Source organism: Staurois parvus, unplaced genomic scaffold, assembly GCF_062004578.1.
Source record: "Staurois parvus isolate SC_StPar_1 unplaced genomic scaffold, SC_StPar_1.0 ptg001554l, whole genome shotgun sequence".
In the NCBI taxonomy this organism is placed as follows: domain Eukaryota; kingdom Metazoa; phylum Chordata; class Amphibia; order Anura; family Ranidae; genus Staurois; species Staurois parvus.
In genome coordinates, this window is record NW_028319350.1 from 174,034 (window position 1) to 196,172 (window position 22,139).

At 50.4% G+C, this 22,139-nt stretch overlaps 1 protein-coding gene across 1 annotated transcript in view; it reads right to left on the bottom strand.

Annotated features, from left to right (window-relative positions):
* LOC149435302 (H(+)/Cl(-) exchange transporter 5) overlaps positions 1-21,326 on the bottom strand; it is a 41,881-nt gene extending 20,555 nt beyond the window's left edge. Inside the window, exons 1-6 of the mRNA XM_089662808.1 lie at positions 21,134-21,326; positions 16,897-17,019; positions 14,083-14,289; positions 10,999-11,079; positions 7,783-8,325; positions 331-517 (exon numbers count right to left, since the gene is read on the bottom strand). Coding sequence (XP_089518934.1) covers positions 331-517; positions 7,783-8,325; positions 10,999-11,079; positions 14,083-14,289; positions 16,897-17,019; positions 21,134-21,283 — 1,291 coding nt within the window. The 5' untranslated portion in view covers positions 21,284-21,326. The remainder of the gene's footprint in view (positions 1-330; positions 518-7,782; positions 8,326-10,998; positions 11,080-14,082; positions 14,290-16,896; positions 17,020-21,133) is intronic.
* Between the last annotated feature and the right edge of the window lie 813 nt (positions 21,327-22,139).

Consider the following 22,139-nt stretch of genomic DNA (forward strand, 5'->3'; position numbering starts at 1 on the left):
TACCTCTCACACTTACAGGTAGTGTCAGAGCTTGCTGCCCACCTACATTACAATAGGAACGCTATGATGGGATGGCCATTAGAAATGTGCAGGAGGCAGGAAGGGGCGGGCAAGCTTCAGTACTATGAGGAGGTGCCTGCCGGAATGGCCCAATTTGCAGACTTCTTGAATCTACCCTATACCTGCAGCAGTCCTATCATACTTCTTACTAGAGACAGTCTCTTTAAATTTGGCAGTAAAAAAAAAAAAAAAAAAATTACAAATGAGCACTTAGTACTCGTTGCAACACTTGCAATAGGACCAATTGGGCAAGTTGATAACAGTACGTACCTAGGCAAGCAGCTGCTCCCACCATCGCATAGAGTCCCGGAGTAATGCAGTCGGCTCCTTGGCTACACCATCCCTTGAAGATGAACCAATCACGGTGGTGGAACGCTAGCTGCTCCATACTGACTCCCATAATTCTTCCCATTATGGCCCCCACCGCCATACTTGGGATGAAGAGACCTGAAGGCACCTACATACAGGGAATATATGCTGTAAAGATATCATTTTACAAACATTTTTAAAATGAAATCAAAACACAAAGCAGATTTCATCCGCTCAGCACTAGTAGAAATCTGCAATCTGTCCAATATTAATCACCCCTTACCACCCGAACAGATACCCGTGATAAGTAATAGAATATGTTACCAGTAAAGCAGGGGCGGACTGACCAATTGGAAACTCGGGCACTGCCCGAGGGCCCGGGGTCAGTAGGGGGCCCCATGAGATGCCCCTGGTACCTTTTTCATAGGCTTTTTTGAGTTTGGGCAAGGACACAGGGGCCCCATGATCCCCTATTGCCCAGGCGCCCCATGAGTTGTCAGTCCGCCCCTGCAGTAAAGTCATTTGGAAGGAGAGAGGACATCTGTACAAAAAGCAGGGGTCTCAAGCCCTATTGCCCAAGGCAAGAATTTATCCGGCCTGCAGCTAAGGTCAGTTGCCTCTCATACTCATTCAGGTTCCCCTGACTGCGCTGTCACTATACCATTCTTGATTGCCAGGACCGCCAGCATCCAAACAGCCAATTACATACTGAAGTGATGGGCTGCCCAGTTGTGAAGTGGGACTATGGATGTGAGGGGGACCTTGGTGGAAGGGGTGACTCAGATGGAGACACTGGTGGAAGGAGGAACTTTGCACGTAAGGGGGGACCCTGCTGGAAGTGGCGATTCCGATGGGGACCTTGATCGAAGGGGAAACTCTGATGGGGACCCTGATGAAAAGGGGTGACTCTGATGAGGACCCTGATGGAAGGAGGGACTTTGGATGGAAGGGGGGACCTTTATGCAAGAAGCGACACTAACTGGGGAACCTGATGGAAGGGGAGACCCTGACGGGGGGACCCTGATGGAAGGGGCGACTGAGGGGGGGGGGGGTTGGGGACAACAGTGAAGGAAGGGGCGACTGACCGGGGGGGGGACCCTGATGGAAAGGGCGACTGACGGGGGGGACCCTGATGGAAGGGGCAACTCTGACGGGGGGGGGGGACCCTGATGGAAGGGGCAACCCTTGTGGGGGGGGACCCTGATGGAAAGGGCGACTGACGGGGGGGACCCTGATGGAAGGGGCAACTCTGATGGGGGGGGATCCTGATGGAAGGGACAACTCTGATGGGGGGGGGAACCCTGATGGAAGGGGCAACTCTGATGGGGGGGGGGACCCTGATGGAAGGGGCAACTCTGATGGGGGGGGGGACCCTGATGGAAGGGGCAACTCTGATGGGGGGGGGGGGACCCTGATGGAAGGGGCAACTCTGATGGGGGGGGGGGGGACCCTGATGGAAGGGGCAACTCTGATGGGGGGGGGGGACCCTGATGGAAGGGGCAACTCTGATGGGGGGGACCCTGATGGAAGGGGCAACTCTGACGGGGGGGGGGGGGGACCCTGATGGAAGGGGCAACTCTGACGGGGGGGGGGACCCTGATGGAAGGGGCAACTCTGACGGGGGGGGGGACCCTGATGGAAGGGGCAACTCTGACGGGGGGGGGGGGACCCTGATGGAAGGGGCAACTCTGACGGGGGGGGGGACCCTGATGGAAGGGGCAACTCTGACGCGGGGGGGGGACCCTGATGGAAGGGGCAACTCTGACGGGGGGGGGGACCCTGATGGAAGGGGCAACTCTGACGGGGGGGGGGGGACCCTGATGGAAGGGGCAACTCTGACGGGGGGGGGGGACCCTGATGGAAGGGGCAACTCTGACGGGGGGGGGGGACCCTGATGGAAGGGGCAACTCTGACGGGGGGGACCCTGATGGAAGGGGCAACTCTGACGGGGGGGGGGGACCCTGATGAAAAGGAGTGACTCTGATGAGGACCCTGATGGAAGGAGGGACTTTGGATGGAAGGGGGGACCTTTATGCAAGAAGCGACACTAACTGGGGAACCTGATGGAAGGGGAGACCCTGACGGGGGGACCCTGATGGAAGGGGCGACTGAGGGGGGGGGGGTTGGGGACAACAGTGAAGGAAGGGGCGACTGACCGGGGGGGGGGACCCTGATGGAAGGGGCAACTCTGACGGGGGGGGACCCTGATGGAAAGGGCGACTGACGGGGGGGACCCTGATGGAAGGGGCAACTCTGACGGGGGGGGGAACCCTGATGGAAGGGGCAACTCTGATGGGGGGGGGGGGGACCCTGATGGAAGGGGCAACTCTGATGGGGGGGGGGACCCTGATGGAAGGGGCAACTCTGATGGGGGGGGGGGACCCTGATGGAAGGGGCAACTCTGATGGGGGGGGGGGGACCCTGATGGAAGGGGCAACTCTGACGGGGGGGGGGGGACCCTGATGGAAGGGGCAACTCTGACGGGGGGGGGACCCTGATGGAAGGGGCAACTCTGACGGGGGGGGGGACCCTGATGGAAGGGGCAACTCTGACGGGGGGGGGGGACCCTGATGGAAGGGGCAACTCTGACGGGGGGGGGGACCCTGATGGAAGGGGCAACTCTGACGGGGGGGGACCCTGATGGAAGGGGCAACTCTGACGGGGGGGGGGGGACCCTGATGGAAGGGGCAACTCTGACGGGGGGGGGGGGACCCTGATGAAAAGGGGTGACTCTGATGAGGACCCTGATGGAAGGAGGGACTTTGGATGGAAGGGGGGACCTTTATGCAAGAAGCGACACTAACTGGGGAACCTGATGGAGGGGGAGACCCTGACGGGGGGACCCTGATGGAAGGGGCGACTGAGGGGGGGGGGGGGGTTGGGGACAACAGTGAAGGAAGGGGCGACTGACCGGGGGGGGGGACCCTGATGGAAGGGGCAACTCTGACGGGGGGGGACCCTGATGGAAAGGGCGACTGACGGGGGGGACCCTGATGGAAGGGGCAACTCTGACGGGGGGGGGAACCCTGATGGAAGGGGCAACTCTGATGGGGGGGGGGGGGGACCCTGATGGAAGGGGCAACTCTGATGGGGGGGGGGGACCCTGATGGAAGGGGCAACTCTGATGGGGGGGGGGGGACCCTGATGGAAGGGGCAACTCTGATGGGGGGGGGGGACCCTGATGGAAGGGGCAACTCTGATGGGGGGGGGGGACCCTGATGGAAGGGGCAACTCTGATGGGGGGGGGGGACCCTGATGGAAGGGGCAACTCTGACGGGGGGGGACGGGACCCTGATGGAAGGGGCAACTCTGACGGGGGGGGGGGGACCCTGATGGAAGGGGCAACTCTGACGGGGGGGGGGGGACCCTGATGGAAGGGGCAACTCTGATGGGGGGGGACCCTGATGGAAGGGGCAACTCTGACGGGGGGGGGGGGACCCTGATGGAAGGGGCAACTCTGACGGGGGGGGGGGACCCTGATGGAAGGGGCAACTCTGACGGGGGGGGGGGGACCCTGATGGAAGGGGCAACTCTGACGGGGGGGGGGGGACCCTGATGGAAGGGGCAACTCTGACAGGGGGGGGGGGGGGGGGAGGACCCTGATGGAAGGGGCAACTCTGACGGGGGGGGGACCCTGATGGAAGGGGCAACTCTGACGGGGGGGGGGACCCTGATGGAAGGGGCAACTCTGACGGGGGGGGGGGGGGACCCTGATGGAAGGGGCAACTCTGACGGGGGGGGGGGACCCTGATGGAAGGGGCAACTCTGACGGGGGACCCAGATGGAAGGGCCGACTCAGAAGGAGGGAATCTGATGGGGGGCCCTAATGGAAGGAGGGACTTTGAATGGAAGGGGCGACTGATGGGCTCTAGTTTATTTGGAATTATTTTGCTCTGTTTTATTGAAGTTTTCTCTATTCTGAATCATAACAAAAAAGCTTCAAGCAAAATGTATTCATTCATTTAAATGTTACTCGTTTATTTATAATATTCTTTTTTGTCGGTTTGGGAATATTTTTAGGATATACATTGTGCTGATGTTTGGAGACTCCTGCCATAAAGTATAGTAAGTGATTACACTTCTCTGAGCACTGACAGCAGTTTAAAGAGAATAAACTAGTAGACGACAACTGGACTGGATCTGTAGTGTGGAAGATACTGTATTTCATAGCTAATCCAAGTGTCTTCCTCAGTTCTGATGAGTGTCAGGAACGTAGCCCAGCACTTAGTCACATGGGTAACTTCATCACATTACCACCTTACTATTGCGCTCTTGTAAACGAATGGCGGGCAGTTGGACACTTTTTATCTGGAGCGTCATTTCTTAAACGGCACTCTGTGTACAGCTAGATGTGAGCACAATGCCTGTGATAGCGCTGTCCTCTAACAGGTAAACTGTAAAGAGCCATTCAGAGCAGTGCTGTACCTTATGATTGCTGTGAACCAATCTCCGTGATCACAAATGTAAATAATGACAATCAACAAATGGAGGGCACACTACTTACAAAAAAGGGGGCTTAATGACCATCAAGGGGGTAGACACCGAGCAGGAAGGGGGCATATTGGGCAGCATAGTAGCTTAGTGGTTAGCAATTCTACCTGTCAGCACTAAGGTCGTGGGTTCAAATCCCAACCACAATACTACCTGCATGAGTTTGCTGGTTCTCCCTGTGCTTTTGAGGGTTGCCTCTGGGTACTCTAGTTTCCTCCCACACTCCCAAAGACATGCTGGTAGGTTCATTGGCCCTAGTATGTGTAATCGATAAATGTGAGTTAGGGACCTTAGATTGTAAGATCCTTGACGGCAGGGGACTAATGGGAATGTATAGTATGTAGAGAACGGTGTAAAATGGCAGCACTATATAAATACCTGTAATAATTAATAAATACTGACCATAAAGGGTGCTCACTGACCATCAATGTTATGGTGCATCACCACTGAACACCAGCATTTAGGGGGCATACCATTGACCACCAATATGTAAAGAGGCACTTGTCACCATAAGGGGAGGCAAACTCCTGACCACTAAAATCAGCAAGCTGTTCCGTGCATTAAATAGCCCTGAACCCCGCACGCCGACCACATAGCCCTGACCCCCGCACGCCGACCACATAGCCCTGACCCCCGCACGCCGACCACATAGCCCTGACCCCCGCACGCCGACCACATAGCCCTGACCCCCGCACGCCGACCACATAGCCCTGACCCCCGCACGCCGACCACATAGCCCTGACTCCCGCACGCCGAACCACATAGCCCTGACCCCCGCACGCCGACCACATAGCCCTGACCCCCGCACGCCGACCACATAGCCCTGACCCCCGCACGCCGACCACATAGCCCTGACCCCCGCACGCCGACCACATAGCCCTGACCCCCGCACGCCGACCACATAGCCCTGACTCCCGCACGCCGACCACATAGCCCTGACCCCTGCACTCTGACTGCTGTACTGTATATGCCATGACGTAAATCGAAAGTAGTAAAAGTGGTCTGTCACTACAGGAGCAAGGCAAAAGAAAACAGTAATGCTGGGACATGATTTGGAGGTGGAGAAGAGAGGTCCAGGGGGGGAAATTTGGGTAACACCTGTCCATACACTTTAAATGCTAATTAGTAAGCACTCCTAATAAACACTTTCAGTTAGTTCCAGCGTTCCTTTAAAAATTCTGAACGCCTGAGGTGGGGGGCAGGAAAGATTGGCGATCAGCTGATCATTGTGATTGGCTGGTCAAATGATCGTGAACCAATCCCACCGGCTACCGATTACTAGTGGGGACTGAAAACGGCCTTTGACAGCTCGGTCTCTGTGCTGGGAGCATCCAAGAAGTACATTCTCAGCAAACAACCACCACCCAGCGATGCAAATGTGCAGAGGGTGGGCATTAAAGTCCACCCTTTAGCCGCCGCACATGTGTGTTACGTGGGTGGCAAGAGGTTAAAAAAATAGCGGTTTGACCTCTTTCACACGGGAGTTCCGTATGTCCGTGTTTCATCTGTCCGTATACGGATGAAAAACGGACCCACATGAATTTCTATGAACTTGTGGATGTAAACGGATGAACATCTTTTTATACCCGTTAATTGCCGAATCCATTAACATCCTTTTTTTGGAATGGAAGAAAACCCTATTTTAATTCTGCCAAAAAAACCCAGAACGAACGAAAAACGGATATCAACGGACCAAAAACAGATGTAGATGAATGAAAACGAATCTAAACGGATGAAAAACGGAAGCAAACGGACCAAAAACGGATGTAGATGGATGAAAAAAACGGCTGAAAAAAACGGATGTTTTCTTCTGCCAAAAAAACCCAGAACGGACGAAAAACGGATGTAGATGGATGAAAACTAATCAAAAAGGTTGAAAAAAACAGATGTAAAACGGATGAAAAAACGGATGAAAAAAACGGATGTTTTCTTCTGCCAAAAAACCCCAGAACAGACGAAAAACGGATGTCAACAGATGTAGACGGACCAAAAACGGATGTAGATGGATGAAAAACAGATGTAAACGGAACAAAACGGGTAACAACCCGGCTGTACACGGCTGAAAACCCGGCTGTACACGGCTGAAAACCCGGCTGTACACGGCTGAAAACCCGGCTGTACACGGCTGAAAAAAAACGGGCTGTACACGGCTGGAAAAAAACGGGCTGTACACGGCTGGAAAAAAACGGGCTGTACACGGCTGGAAAAAAACGGGCTGTACACGGCTGGAAAAAAACGGGCTGTACACGGCTGGAAAAAAACGGGCTGTACACGGCTGGAAAAAAACGGGCTGTACACGGCTGGAAAAAAACGGGCTGTACACGGCTGGAAAAAAACGGGCTGTACACGGCTGGAAACAGGCTGAAAAACCGGCTGGAAACGGGCTGAAAAACCGGCTGGAAACGGGCTGAAAAACCGGCTGGAAACGGGCTGAAAAACCGGCTGGAAACGGGCTGAAAAACCGGCTGGAAACGGATGAAAAACCGGCTGGAAACGGATGAAAAACCGGCTGGAAACGGATGAAAAACCGGCTGGAAACGGATGAAAAACCGGCTGGAAACGGATGAAAAACCGGCTGGAAACGGATGAAAAACCGGCTGGAAACGGCTGAAAAAAAAAGGCTGGAAACGGCTGAAAAAAAAGGCTGTAAACGGCTGAAAAAAAAGGCTGTAAACGGCTGAAAAAAAAGGCTGTAAACGGCTGAAAAAAGGCTGTAAACGGCTGAAAAAACCGGCTGTAAACAGATGTAAAAATGGACATAAACTCGTCCATTTTTTTCTTGAAAAAACGTGACTGAACTGAAGAAAAACAAAAAAAACAACAAAAAAAAACGGAATGCCCGTGTGAAAAGAGGTCTTTGATTTTCTCAGAAAAGGGCAGCATACCACCTCCCCCCCCCCTTCCCCCACCCCTACACCTTACCTTTATACCAAATGTAAAGATGGTGATGACGGCTTTGAATATTAATGCCAACGACAGCTGCCACAACGCCGTGTAGACTCCGCTACGGGCTGAGCGGTCAGGCAGATTCCCGACATTCGTACTATTGAAGTCATTACTGTAATCGCAGAGTTTGGAGGAGTCCAGTAACCCGCAGTCATTGAAAAGCTCAGAGATCAGCTCACTAGAACTCGTTCGAGTATACTCGTTAGGAAAAGCTATAACTGCTGTGATGGCGGTGACCACCAAGACCTCCGTCACCGGATAGTGGCCCAGCTTCGTGGTCTTCCTTCGACGGCACCAAGCGATGTTTCCTCGGATGAAGAAGGCGCCCCACAGACCTCCAAATATGCCAAGGAGGATGAACGGGATGAGTTCAACGAGATGCCAGGGAGTGTGAAACTCCACATAAAACAGGACCAGGCGGCTGTTCCCGAAGGGATTGATGGAGCGCAACGTGAAAGCTGCTACCAACGCAGCGAAGAATGACCTCCAGAGTGTCTTCAGGGGAAAGTAATAGCTCACCTACAAGAGACATACACAAAGGCTGTAGACGGAGTAAAGTCAATGTGGATGCACATTTAAAGGGGTGCGGTTTCCAGGCTGACAATTTTTTACTGACAATCTTCCCATAAGATTTTATGTGCATTTGTATGTATTGTAGACATTTTATTTACTTTTCAAAGCTTTGTAAACAACAAATCACATGCACTCTCCTGCTAAAATCATGCTACAAAAATATAAAGTATTGCTACATTTTTGGTAAAACAATAAACATGTCTATACCTACCTGCTGTGTGCGGTGGTTTTGCAGAGCAGCCTGGATCCTCCTCTTCTCAGGCCCCCCCGCAGGCTCTCCTGGCTCCTCCATCCTGTCGGGTGCCCCCACAGCAAGCAGCTTCCTATGGGGGCACCTGCTGCTCTGTGTGTCCATGCACACATGGGAGCCACGGTTTGGCCTGCCCCCCCGCCCTCCTCATTGGCTGACTGGCTGTGACTGCCAATGGCTCCCACGTGTTCTCTCAGCCAACGAGGAGGCAGAGACCCAAGACAGCCGAGGCTGTCATTCACATCGCTTGCTCACAATGAGGCTCGGGTAAGCATTGAGGCTGCTGAACACAGAAGGTTTTTTACCTTCATGGATTGAATGCATGAAGGTAAAAAAACCTTCAGCCTCTACAACCATTTTAACCCCTTGATGCCGAGCGCATGCAAATATGCGGCCTCTCGGTTATGGAGGTGGGGAGGCGAGGAGGAGGGGTTATGGAGTTTGGGAGGAGATAAGGACGGGTTATGGAGGAGATAAGGAGGACGGGTTATGGAGGTGGGGAGGAGATAAGGACGACGGGTTATGGAGGTGGGGAGGAGATAAGGACGACGGGTTATGGAGGTGAGGAGGAGATAAGGACGACGGGTTATGGAGGTGAGGAGGAGATAAGGACGACGGGTTATGGAGGTGAGGAGGAGATAAGGACGACGGGTTATGGAGGTGAGGAGGAGATAAGGACGACGGGTTATGGAGGTGAGGAGGAGATAAGGACGACGGGTTATGGAGGTGAGGAGGAGATAAGGACGACGGGTTATGGAGGTGAGGAGGAGATAAGGACGACGGGTTATGGAGGTGGGGAGGAGATAAGGAGGACGGGTTATGGAGAAAGGGAAGGAGATAAGGAGGACGGGTTATGGAGGTGAGGAGGAGATAAGGACGACGGGTTATGGAGGTGAGGAGGAGATAAGGACGACGGGTTATGGAGGTGGGGAGGAGATAAGGACGATGGGTTATGGAGGTGGGGAGGAGATAAGGAGGACGGGTTATGGAGAAAGGGAAGGAGATAAGGAGGACGGGTTATGGAGGTGAGGAGGAGATAAGGACGACGGGTTATGGAGGTGGGGAGGAGATAAGGACGACGGGTTATGGAAAAGGGGGAGGAGATAAGGAGGATGTGTTATAAAGGTAGGGAAGAGTTGAGGGAGAAGGTTTTATGGAGGCAAGGAGGAGGGGTTATGGAAAAAGGGGAGGAGATAAGGAGGCGGGGTTATGGAGGTGAGGAGGAGATAAGGAGGACGGGTTATGGAGGTGAGGAGGAGATAAGGAGGACGGGTTATGGAGGTGAGGAGGAGATAAGGAGGACGGGTTATGGAGGTGAGGAGGAGATAAGGAGGACGGGTTATGGAGGTTAGGAGGAGATAAGGAGGACGGGTTATGGAGGTGAGGAGGAGATAAGGAGGACAGGTTATGGAGAAAGGGAAGGAGATAAGGAGGACGGGTTATGGAGAAAGGGAAGGAGATAAGGAGGACGGGTTATGGAGAAAGGGAAGGAGATAAGGAGGACGGGTTATGGAGAAAGGGAAGGAGATAAGGAGGACGGGTTATGGAGAAAGGGGAGGAGATAAGGAGGACGGGTTATGGAGAAAGGGGAGGAGATAAGGAGGACGGGTTATGGAGAAAGGGGAGGAGATAAGGAGGACGGGTTATGGAGAAAGGGGAGGAGATAAGGAGGACGGGTTATGGAGAAAGGCGAGAAGATAAGGAGGACAGGTTATGGAGAAAGGGGAGAAGGATGATGGGTTATGGAGGTGGGGAGGAGATAAGGAGGACGGGTTATAAAGGTAGGGAAGAGTTGGGGAGAAGGTTTTATGGAGGCAAGGAGGACGGGTTATGGAGGTGGGGAGGAGATAAGGACAACGGGTTATGGAGGTGGGGAGGAGATAAGGAGGATGGGTTATGGAGGTGGGGAGGAGATAAGGAGGATGGGTTATGGAGAAGGGGGAAGAAGATGAGGAGGGGTTATGCAGAGGAGATAAGGAGAGGGGAGGGAGAAGAGAGGAAGCTAAGGAGATCAGGAGGGGCTGGTAAGGAGAGGGGGGTTATGGAGATGAAGAGAGAAGGTGTTATGGAGTTATGGAGATGAGGACAGGGGAGGAGATGAGGAGAGAGGTCTGTGTTCTCTGCAATCCATCAGAAATAATGCAGGCGGGGCTGACACCACGTGCTCAGGAATCCAAAGATGTGTTATGTTCAAGAGGAAGGTAGAGGCACAGTGTATTTCTAGCATATTAACAGTTATATTTCTGTACTTGCAACATGGTTAAAAGGATAAAAAAAATGGGAAATATGCCCGTATTTTAAATGTACAGAATATGTTTTTTTTACATTTTATTTTATGATTTTCATATACACTTTAAATGTACAATTACCTCCTCCAGACTGAAAAGGACTCCTCCAATGGGAGCACCAAAGGCCACGGACACTCCAGCGGCAGCCGCAGCTGACAGGACCTAGTTTTCAAGAAGAAAAGTGTCACCAATGTCAAAATGTACGGAGCCAATCAACTGTATATTGCAGGTGAAGTCCCTCAGACACAGAATCTGATCTACCAAAATGACCCGTGTATCATCCATGATCTCCCGAGTCTCTGTTGCTAGATATTTGTTTTTCAACTTTCATGCTAGGATTTTATCTGTACAGCTACTTGTAGGAATTCCTGACAGGTCACACTATACTACAATGATATATTATTTGCTTTTATCATCACAAAAGTCCATAGGCTCCAGTCCAGCGCCTTTTCAAGTGCTGAGACAGTGGGGGAGATTTACTAAAACTGGAGAACTCAGAATCTGGAGCAGCTGTGCATGGTAGCCAATCAGCTTCTAACTTCAGCTTGTTCAATTAAACATTGACAAAACCTGGAAGCTGATTGGATTCTATGCAGAGCTGCACCAGATTTTGCACTCTCTAGCTTTAGTAAATAACCCCGTGTGTGTCAACTGTCTGCTGCATATGCAAGAGGAGACATTTTATCAGTTTCCTCTCCCCGGTGATCAGTCTGCAACTTTGTAGCAAGGCTGCAGCAAGAGGCTGATCTGTGTGAGACATTTGTGAACACAGGCAAGAACTGCACAAGCACCAAGATCTACCCCTGGTTCACATATATGAGGCCGTGCGGGCTGAGTTTTGCGAGGGCATGAGAACCCATTCATTTGAATGCCCTGGGACACGCAGGGCAGAAGTCCCTGCACTTCTTTTGGAAACCGCAGCCTGCACGGGAACCTAGGATCCCAGTACGGTTGCGATTTCCAGTGCGGGTGGTGTGCCATTAGATTTAATGGCACCCGCTCGCGGGTCCGCATTCCTCTGTGCGGGTGGTGTGGCTGCACGGATTTTTGTGCAGATCTGCAGTGGCACCACCCGCATAGATGTGAACCTAGCCTTAAATGACTGTGTCATCTCTGAGCCGATATCCCAGTCCAGGACTTAGACAGTGACCTCACTCCCATCTAAAATTCTTCAAAATTTGAAGTACCGTATTTTTTGCTCCATAAGACGCGCCTAGGTTTTAGAGAAGAAAACAAGAAAAAAAATATTCTGAACCAATGGACTGCAGACATAGTACAGGGGATGACCAGAGACTGCAGACATAGTACAGGGGATGACCAGAGACTGCGGACACAGTACAGGGGATGACCAGAGACTGCAGACACAGTACAGGGGATGACCAGAGACTGCAGACACAGTACAGGGGATGACCAGAGACTGCAGACACAGTACAGGGGATGACCAGAGACTGCGGACACAGTACAGGGGATGACCAGAGACTGCAGACACAGTACAGGGGATGACCAGAGACTGCAGACACAGTACAGGGGATGACCAGAGACTGCAGACACAGTACAGGGGATGACCAGAGACTGCAGACACAGTACAGGGGATGACCAGAGACTGCGGACACAGTACAGGGGATGACCAGAGACTGCAGACATAGTACAGGGGATGACCAGAGACTGCAGACATAGTACAGGGGATGACCAGAGACTGCAGACATAGTACAGGGGATGACCAGAGACTGCAGACATAGTACAGGGGATGACCAGAGACTGCAGACACAGTACAGGGGATGACCAGAGACTGCAGACAGTACAGGGGATGACCAGAGACTGCAGACAGTACAGGGGATGACCAGAGACTGCAGACAGTACAGGGGATGACCAGAGACTGCGGACATAGTACAGGAGATGACCAGAGACTGCAGACAGTACAGGGGATGACCAGAGACTGCGGACATAGTACAGGAGATGACCAGAGACTGCAGACATAGTACAGGAGATGACCAGAGACTGCAGACACAGTACAGGGGATGACCAGAGACTGCGGACACAGTACAGGAGATGACCAGAGACTGCGGACACTGTACAGGAGATGACCAGAGACTGCGGACACTGTACAGGAGATGACCAGAGACTGCGGACACAGTACAGGAGATGACCAGAGACTGCGGACACAGTACAGGGGATGACCAGAGACTGCAGACAGTACAGGGGATGACCAGAGACTGCAGACAGTACAGGGGATGACCAGAGACTGCAGACAGTACAGGGGATGACCAGAGACTGCAGACAGTACAGGGGATGACCAGAGACTGCAGACAGTACAGGGGATGACCAGAGACTGCAGACAGTACAGGGGATGACCAGAGACTGCAGACAGTACAGGGGATGACCAGAGACTGCAGACAGTACAGGGGATGACCAGAGACTGCAGACAGTACAGGGGATGACCAGAGACTGCAGACAGTACAGGGGATGACCAGAGACTGCAGACAGTACAGGGGATGACCAGAGACTGCAGACAGTACAGGGGATGACCAGAGACTGCAGACAGTACAGGGGATGACCAGAGACTGCAGACAGTACAGGGGATGACCAGAGACTGCAGACAGTACAGGGGATGACCAGAGACTGCAGACAGTACAGGGGATGACCAGAGACTGCAGACAGTACAGGGGATGACCAGGGACTGCGGACCTTTGGGGAGTGGGTACCTGAATTTGACAGGTACCCGCTCCCACTTCCTGAGTTGTCCTCCCTGTGCCGGGTGCCCACTGCACGTGCGTGAGAGGCGCTGCGCTTTGTGAATGGCCCGGCGTCTTCTGGGACCTGTCATGTGTCCCAGAAGACGCCAGACCATTCAAAAAGTGCAGCGCCTCTCACGCTGTTACAGCCGGATGCCCACACTGAAGATGCCAGCGTGGGAAGTCTGCACAGCGCTGGACCGAGGAACAGGTAAGGTCCTGCTGCAGAGAAGAGCTGAGCGGCCGGCCCGGTATTCTGACACGGTGGCAATACCGGACCAGCCGCTCCATATTCGCTCCATAAGACGCACGGACATTTCCCCCCCTTTTTTGGGGGTAAAAAAGTGCATCGTATGGAGCGAAAAATACGATACATCTTTAATTATGGACACTGAGAAGCCTGAAAAAAAACCCAAAAAGTTGAATATCTTACCTCTCTTCTCTTGGCTTCATTTTTGCGGTACTTGGTGAAGAGATGGCACAGGATGTTCCCGCAGCAGCAGGCCACATGAATGAGGGGTCCTTCCTTCCCCAGGCTAAGGCCAGATGATACAGCCAGCACCAGAGTCATGGTCTTGATCATCAGAGTCCACTTGCCCAAGTATCCTCGGATTATAAAACCGCTTAATATCGTTTTAATCTAAAGGAAAGGAACATGCAACCTTGTATAGCATTAAATACACCCCGAATCGCCCTCGCAGCGATGAAGTCGAGGAGAAATGCTGAACACACAATGGGTGGGACTTAGTCTCAAAGTAGAAGAACTTAAAGTGGAACTAAAAGGCAAATTTTAAAAGGCAGCCCAATTATAGCAGGAGGGACATGCAACGTCTCATCTGTAATAAAATAAACTTGCCTGCCTGCTCAAAATCCTCTACAACAGGGGAGGGCAACCTCTGAGATGTGGGGACCTACCTGGACAACATGGAGAAGATCAAAGATCCCCGGGGCCAAGTGCCCCTTTATTTTTATTACAAACTAGCAAGCCCCCTATAAAAAGATGGCATGAAGAACACATTATGTCACAGTAGTGTCCTCTGTCCCACTTCACATCACCCCCCCAGCAGTGCCCACTGCTCCCCCCCTTCACCCACAGTAGTGTCCTCTGTCCCACTTCACATCACCCCCCCCAGCAGTGCCCACTGCTCCCCCCCTTCACCCACAGTAGTGTCCTCTGTCCCACTTCACATCACCCCCCAGCAGTGCCCAATGCCCCCCCCCCCTCACCCACAGTAGTGTCCTCTGTCCCACTTCACATCACCCCCCCAGCAGTGCCCACTGCCCCCCCCTTCACCCACAGTAGTGTCCTCTGTCCCACTTCCCATCACCCCTCCAGCAGTGCCCACTGCCCCCCCCCCCCCCCTTTACCCACAGTAGTGTCCTCTGTCCCACTTCACATCACCCCCCCAGCAGTGCCCACTGCCCCCCCCTTCACCCACAGTAGTGTCCTCTGTCCCACTTCACATCACCCCCCCAGCAGTGCCCACTGCCCCCCCCTTCACCCACAGTAGTGTCCTCTGTCCCACTTCCCATCACCCCTCCAGCAGTGCCCACTGCCCCCCCCCCCTTTACCCACAGTAGTGTCCTCTGCCCTCCCCCCAGTCTTCTCCTCTGCCCCCCCCCCAGTCTTGTCCTCTGCCCCACCCCCACACAACAAGTAGAGTCCTCTGCCATTCCACCCCCCTCCACAACAAGTAGTGTCCTCTGCTTCCTCTCCTCCCCCCACCACATTTAGTGCCCCCTGCCCGTCTGCCCCCCACACAGTACTGTCCTCTGACAACCCCCCCACCCAACTAGTGTCCCCTGCCTCCCCCCACACAGTAGTGTCCGCTGCTTCCCCTCCACACGACAAGTAGTGTCCGTTGCCTCCTCCCACCACCACCACATGTAGTGTCCCCTGGCCATCTGCCCCCCACACAGTACTGTCCTCTGCCCCTCTGCCAAATACCCCCCCACAGTAGTGTCCTCTGCCGTCAGACTGCTCAATAGCTGAGCGCAGTGAAAGCAAAGCAAGGAGTGTGTGCTGTGCTCTCTGCCTCCCCCTAGAGTGCAGTACCGGGATCTGTGAGTGAACTACGAAGTACTGCAACTTTTTATTGGGGGGGTGGTGTGTGTACGTGTGTACGTGTACATGTGTGTGTGTTTGTGTGTACGTGTACATATGTGTGTGTTTGTGTGTCTGTGTATGCATGTACAATTGTACATGTGTCTGTGTGTATCTGTACATGTGTCTGTGTGTATGTACATGTGTGTGTGTGTGTGTACATGTGTATGCATGTACAATTGTACATGTGTCTGTGTGTATGCACATGTGTGTATCTGTACATGTGTCTGCGTGTATGTACATATATATGTGTGTGTGTGTACATGTGTGTGTGTATATATGTACATGTGTCTGTGCGTGTGTATTTCTGTGTATGTACATGTATCTGTGTGTATGTGTGTCTGTACGTGCCTGTGTGTGTATACATGTGTTTGTATGTGTGTGTACATGTGTTTCTGTGTATGTATGTACATGTGTCTCTGCGTGTGTATGTCTGTGTATGTACATGTATCTGTGTGTATGCGTGTCTGTACGTGCCTGTGTGTGTATACATGTGTCTGTATGTGTGTGTACATGTATCTCTGACCGTGTGTGTACATGTTTCTGTGTGTGTATGTACATGTCTGTGTGTGTGTACAGGTGTCTCTGTGTGTGTTTGTTGGTGGAGAGTAACTCTAAGGCCTGGCTAGTAGCTCAGGACTTGAAATGATAAGCCCCGCTCTACACCCTCCCCATCCCCGTGGTCCCTGTTGTACTTCCCTCCAAGGATGCTGAGCTGTCAGTGCAGCTGGTTCACCAGTTGGGGGATTTGAAATACCTGCTATTCTCCCTCTTCTCTGTGCAGCGTTTGGGGATGGACCAGAGCGATTCTGACTATTCAGAGCCTGCATAGTGAATCACTCAAGTCCATCCCTGAGCGTTACACAGAGAAAAGGGAGAAGAGCAGAGATCTCCAATCCTGGGAGAGGTGCACTGCAACTAAACCCACCAATGTTCAAGAGGCCTAAAGGGTCAGAGCACCCAAACAGCTCTTAGTTCTGACTGTTTTTTCCCTCTCTCTGATGGAAGGATGTCTGTACGTAAATTTCAAGGTCTACAAACATGGTAAATAAGAGTGTCCAACTCCTTATTACAGTGTGAGGAATCCATCTAAAAGAGTGGAAACACCCAAGAGCAACAATGGAACTTCAGGGTTTGACCTACCTCAGGGATACCGGAACCGCAGGCATATGGTGCAAAGTTGCGGACTAACAAGACAGCAAGGAGCGCAAACAGGAGAGCCCATAAAATGTACATGACATAGTTCAAGATGTAAGGAAAAGCCCCCTGCAAAAATCACAAGAAGAGTATTAGACAAGAAAAAGAATACAGGAAAGAGGTCATCACCAAAACACTCATTACGTCATTACGTTTTTGGCTGCCAGCTATTGCGCATGTGCTGAGTAGCCAGGCTCGTTTATGTGATTGCTGTTATGCTGTTGATGCTGGTGTCGGCTGGGACACCTCTTGAGTAAGTGCAATGAGTACCTAATAAAGGAATTGGTTTTTATAACATTGCACCATGAAGTCTTTCTGTTTCTCTCGAGTGTTTGGCATTTCCCCCCATGGATACGTTTGAAGGTGGTCCTTTATCTATTGGAGAAGTGGATTTTCGATTAACTACAAAGTTTTTCATCCTGTTATTTCGATCGATGAGGATCGGTGTGTTGCAGAGTTTCCGTTTCTGAAGATATATTTATGGATGATCTGCCATTATATTATCAAGGTTTTTTGGTGAAATTTTTCATATTTAGACACTTTTTTTGCACAAAAGTTTTTTGCACTTAAAAGTTTTTTTATATATTTTTTTTTGTGGTATTGGCATACATATATTTTTTTCTGGACTTATGATTTGATGATTTCTTTATATATATTTATACACATTTACTAGCGCAAATTATTTATTTATTGGTATCACCAAAACACTGACTGAAGAGTATATTGTTTTATTGGGCCGCCTGCCTTCACACGCACATGAACATTAATGGCATCCAAGTCTTAGTCCGTAGGGTTCAATATTGAGTTGGCCCACCAAAACAGAGAAGCGTGATTGGTCACTCCAGAGAACACGTCTCCTCTGCTCTAGAGTCCAGTGGCGGCGTGCTTTACACCACGGCATCCAACGCTTTGCATTGCACTTGGTGATGTAAGGCTTGGATGCAGCTGCTCGGCCATGGAAACCCATTCCATGAAGTTCTCTACGCACTGTTGTTGGGCTCATCTGAAGGCCACACCAAGTTTGGAGGTCTTTAGCTATTGATTCTGCAGACAGTTGGTGACTTCTGCGAACTGTGCGCTTCACCATGCGCTGACCCCGCCCTGTCATGTGACGTGGCCTACCACTTGGTGGCTGAATTGCTGTTGTTCCCAGTTGCTTCCACTTTGTTATAATCCCACTAACAGTTGATCGTGGAATATTTAGTAGCCAGGAAATGTCACGGATGGACTTATTGCACAGGTGACCACCTATCACGGGACCACGCTTGGAGTCACTGAGCTCCTGAGAGCGACCCATTCTTTCACCAATGTTTGTAGAAGCAGTCTGCATGCCTAGGGGCTTGATTGTATACACCTGTGTCCATGGAGGGGATTGGAACACCTGAATCACATGATTGGGAGGGGATTGGAACACCTGAATCACATGATTGGGAGGGGATTGGAACACCTGAATCACATGATATGGAGGGGATTGGAACACCTGAATCACATGATATGGAGGGGATTGGAACACCTGAATCACATGATATGGAGGGGATTGGAACACCTGAATCACATGATTGGGAGGGGATTGGAACACCTGAATCACATGATATGGAGGGGATTGGAACACCTGAATCACATGATATGGAGGGGATTGGAACACCTGAATCACATGACTTGGAGGGCGGGCCCAATACTTTTGGCAATATAGTGTATATTATGGCAAGACTTAAACCTAATTCTTTTTTTTTTTTAAATAACAAACATGTCATACTTACCTTAACCTGCTTGGGAACAATCACGCATGAGTGCCCCCACAGCAGGTGGCTTGCTATGAGGAAATTTGGCAGGGGGGGGGGGAGGGGCCAGGTGTGGCAGCGGAATACCCGAGAAGAGGAGGACCAGGGCTGCTCTGTGCAAAACTGATGCACAGAGCAGCCCCAATCCTCCTTGGTCCCTGGGCTGGCAGCTTCTACACCCCAGAGGATCTCCATGGCCTCCTTAGCTTGTAGTGTAATGTAACAAACATTTAAATTGAAGCACCACACCACTGCTAAGAGGTCCATTAAAATTGAGGGCTTACAATCCAAAAAGGTAACCAACGCATTTCAGGAGTCCAACAGCACCCCCCTTCATCAGGGCTTGATTGACAACAGTGCGCACAAACCAGACTTGAGTTGGACCTACAATAGTATTTTTTCTAGTGTGCACTACAAGCACAGTCCTTAGCAGCTTGTTTGGCAGCAACCCAAATCAAAGTCAAGGCAATCTGCCTTATTTATTTTTTTTTTGTTTTGTTTTATATATACGCAGTTCATACCACTGCACTGTGGTGGTGTGCGACATCAATAGATTTCCACTTCCCAACCGCCCCATGCAGATATACTGCTGCAAGGTGGCCACTCTGCGCTGGATCATGTATCTAGTATGTGATCAGCGCTTCTGGGTGATTTGTTACAGCACAAGCCTATCAGCGGGTCTAGGCCAATGATTTATTTCCAGAACCCACTGATTGGCTCAGTGATTCACAAAAGAGAGCTCTGTGTTGGTAAACAACACAGAGCTCTCTACAGAGACAAGCTTCTGTGTTGGTAAACAACACAGAGCTCTCTACAGAGACAAGCTTCTGTGTTGGTAAACAACACAGAGCTCTCTACAGAGACAAGCTTCTGTGTTGGTAAACAACACAGAGCTCTCTACAGAGACAAGCTTCTGTGTTGGTAAACAACACAGAGCTCTCTACAGAGACAAGCTTCTGTGTTGGTAAACAACACAGAGCTCTCTACAGAGACAAGCTTCTGTGTTGGTAAACAACACAGAGCTCTCTACAGAGACAAGCTTCTGTGTTGGTAAACAACACAGAGCTCTCTACAGAGACAAGCTTCTGTGTTGGCAAACAACACAGAGCTCTCTACAGAGACAAGCTCTGTGTTGGCAAACAACACAGAGCTCTGTACAGAGACAAGCTGTGTGTTGGTAAACAACACAGAGCTCTGTACAGAGACAAGCTTCTGTGTTGGTAAACAACACAGAGCTCTCTACAGAGACAACCGATCTTGCTACTTTTTTTGCCCTGCAAAGCAGGGGAAAGAAAAAAAACCAAGATCGCTTAGTAAAAGCGCCTAACAATACACACATTACACATGGATAGGCACACAGTTAACCCCTTGATCGCCCCTAGATGTTAACCTCTTCCCAGCCAGTGTTGTTAGTACAGTGACAGCCTATAGTATTATTACTGATACAAGAATTAAAATCATTATTGAGGTCAGTGTCAGTCAGTTAGTGTCAGATTGCTCACTACACTATCACAGTACCATTATAAGTCGCTGATCACTGCCATTACTAGCATAAAAATAAATACAAATTTCCAGTATCTAACCCATAGTCTACAGACGCTGTAGCTTTCACGCAAACCAATCCATATACACCCTTATTGGGTTTTTTTTCTTTTTTTACCAAAGGCGTGTAGAAGAACACATTTTGGCCCAATTTATTAGCCACTTCAAGTCCGTACACTTTTACCCCCTTCCTGTCCAGGCCAATTTTCAGCTTTCAGCGCTATCACACTGGCCACTCAGTGATCACATGATCGGTACCTCACACAAGAGGTCCCATACAGTGATCGGTGTTCCGCTCCCAGGGAACACGCACAACCTGAAAATGCGTGCGCCTTTTATGAACGCCAACCCGCTCCTGCACTGCTCCCGTCTGGCCAATTATGTACATGAGCCGGACAGGAAGTGGTTAAGAAATTTTATTTATTTTAATTTATTGGATATATTTTAAAGCAGAAAGTAAAAAATATTGTTTTGTTTTTTTTTCAGTATTTTTTTTTTCATTTTTAGACTAAAAAATTTAAAAAAACCCCAGTGGTGATCAAATACCAGCAAAAGAAAGCTTCATTTGTGTGAAAAAAAAAATTATATAAATTTCGTTTTGGTAAAGCGTTGCATGACCGCGCAGTTACCAGTTAATACTTTAACAGGTAATTGCGTGGTCACGCAATGCTTTACCCAAATGAAACAAAAAGTGCTGATTAGCAAAAAAAAATGACCTGGTCATGAAGGGGGTAAAACCTTCCGCAGCTGAAGTGGTTAACTGGGTATTGATTTTGGAACGTTTTCGGATAAGGAAGCTGTGGGAAAAATCTATTGCCCAGTATCCAAGATAGAATACATAGATCCTTCTAAACTCTCACCTCTGACCCTCCGAGTATTAACTGGGACCAACTTCGCCATTCCGGACAGTTATTTCTATCTGCGAATTCCACATTCACAGATTTCCAGCAGCACTGCTCGTGGTTAAACCAGAAGCCATCTACACAAATCCCCTCCTTCAGGTCCGTCATCCAGTGCGACGAAATGTCAATCAGACCAGCTAAGGAGCCTGAAATCAAAGTAGATCAGACTGGTAAAAATCACTTCTGTCACACACACACACACACTCACATTATATATATATATATATATATATATATATATATATATACACATACACACACACACACACACACACATTATATATATATATATATATATATATATATATATATATACATACACACACATATACACACACACACACACAGTCAGGTCCATAAATATTGGGACATGGACACAATTCTAACATTTTTGGCTCTATACACCACCACAATGGATTTGAAATGAAACAAACAAGATGTACTTTAACTGCAGACTGTCAGCTTTAATTTGAGGGTATCTCCATCCAAATCAGGTGAACGGTGTAGGAATTACAACAGTTTGCATATGTGCCTCCCACTTGTTAAGGGACCAAAAGTAATGGGACAATTGGCTTCTCAGCTGTTCCATGGCCAGGTGTGTGTTATTCCCTCATTATCCCAATTACAATGAGCAGATAAAAGGTCCAGAGTTCATTTCAAGTGTGCTATTTGCATTTGGAATCTGTTGCTGTCAATTCTCAAGATGAGATCCAAAGAGCTGTCACTATCAGTGAAGCCATCATTAGGCTGAAAAAACAAACAAACCCATCAGAGAGATAGCAAAAACATTAGGCGTGGCCAAAACAACTGGAACATTCTTAAAAAGAAGGAACGCATCGGTGAGCTCAGCAACACCATAAGACCCGGAAGACCACGGAAAACAACTGTGGTGGATGACCGAAGAATTCTTTCCCTGGTGAAGAAAACACCCTTCACAACAGTTGGCCAGATCAAGAACACTCTC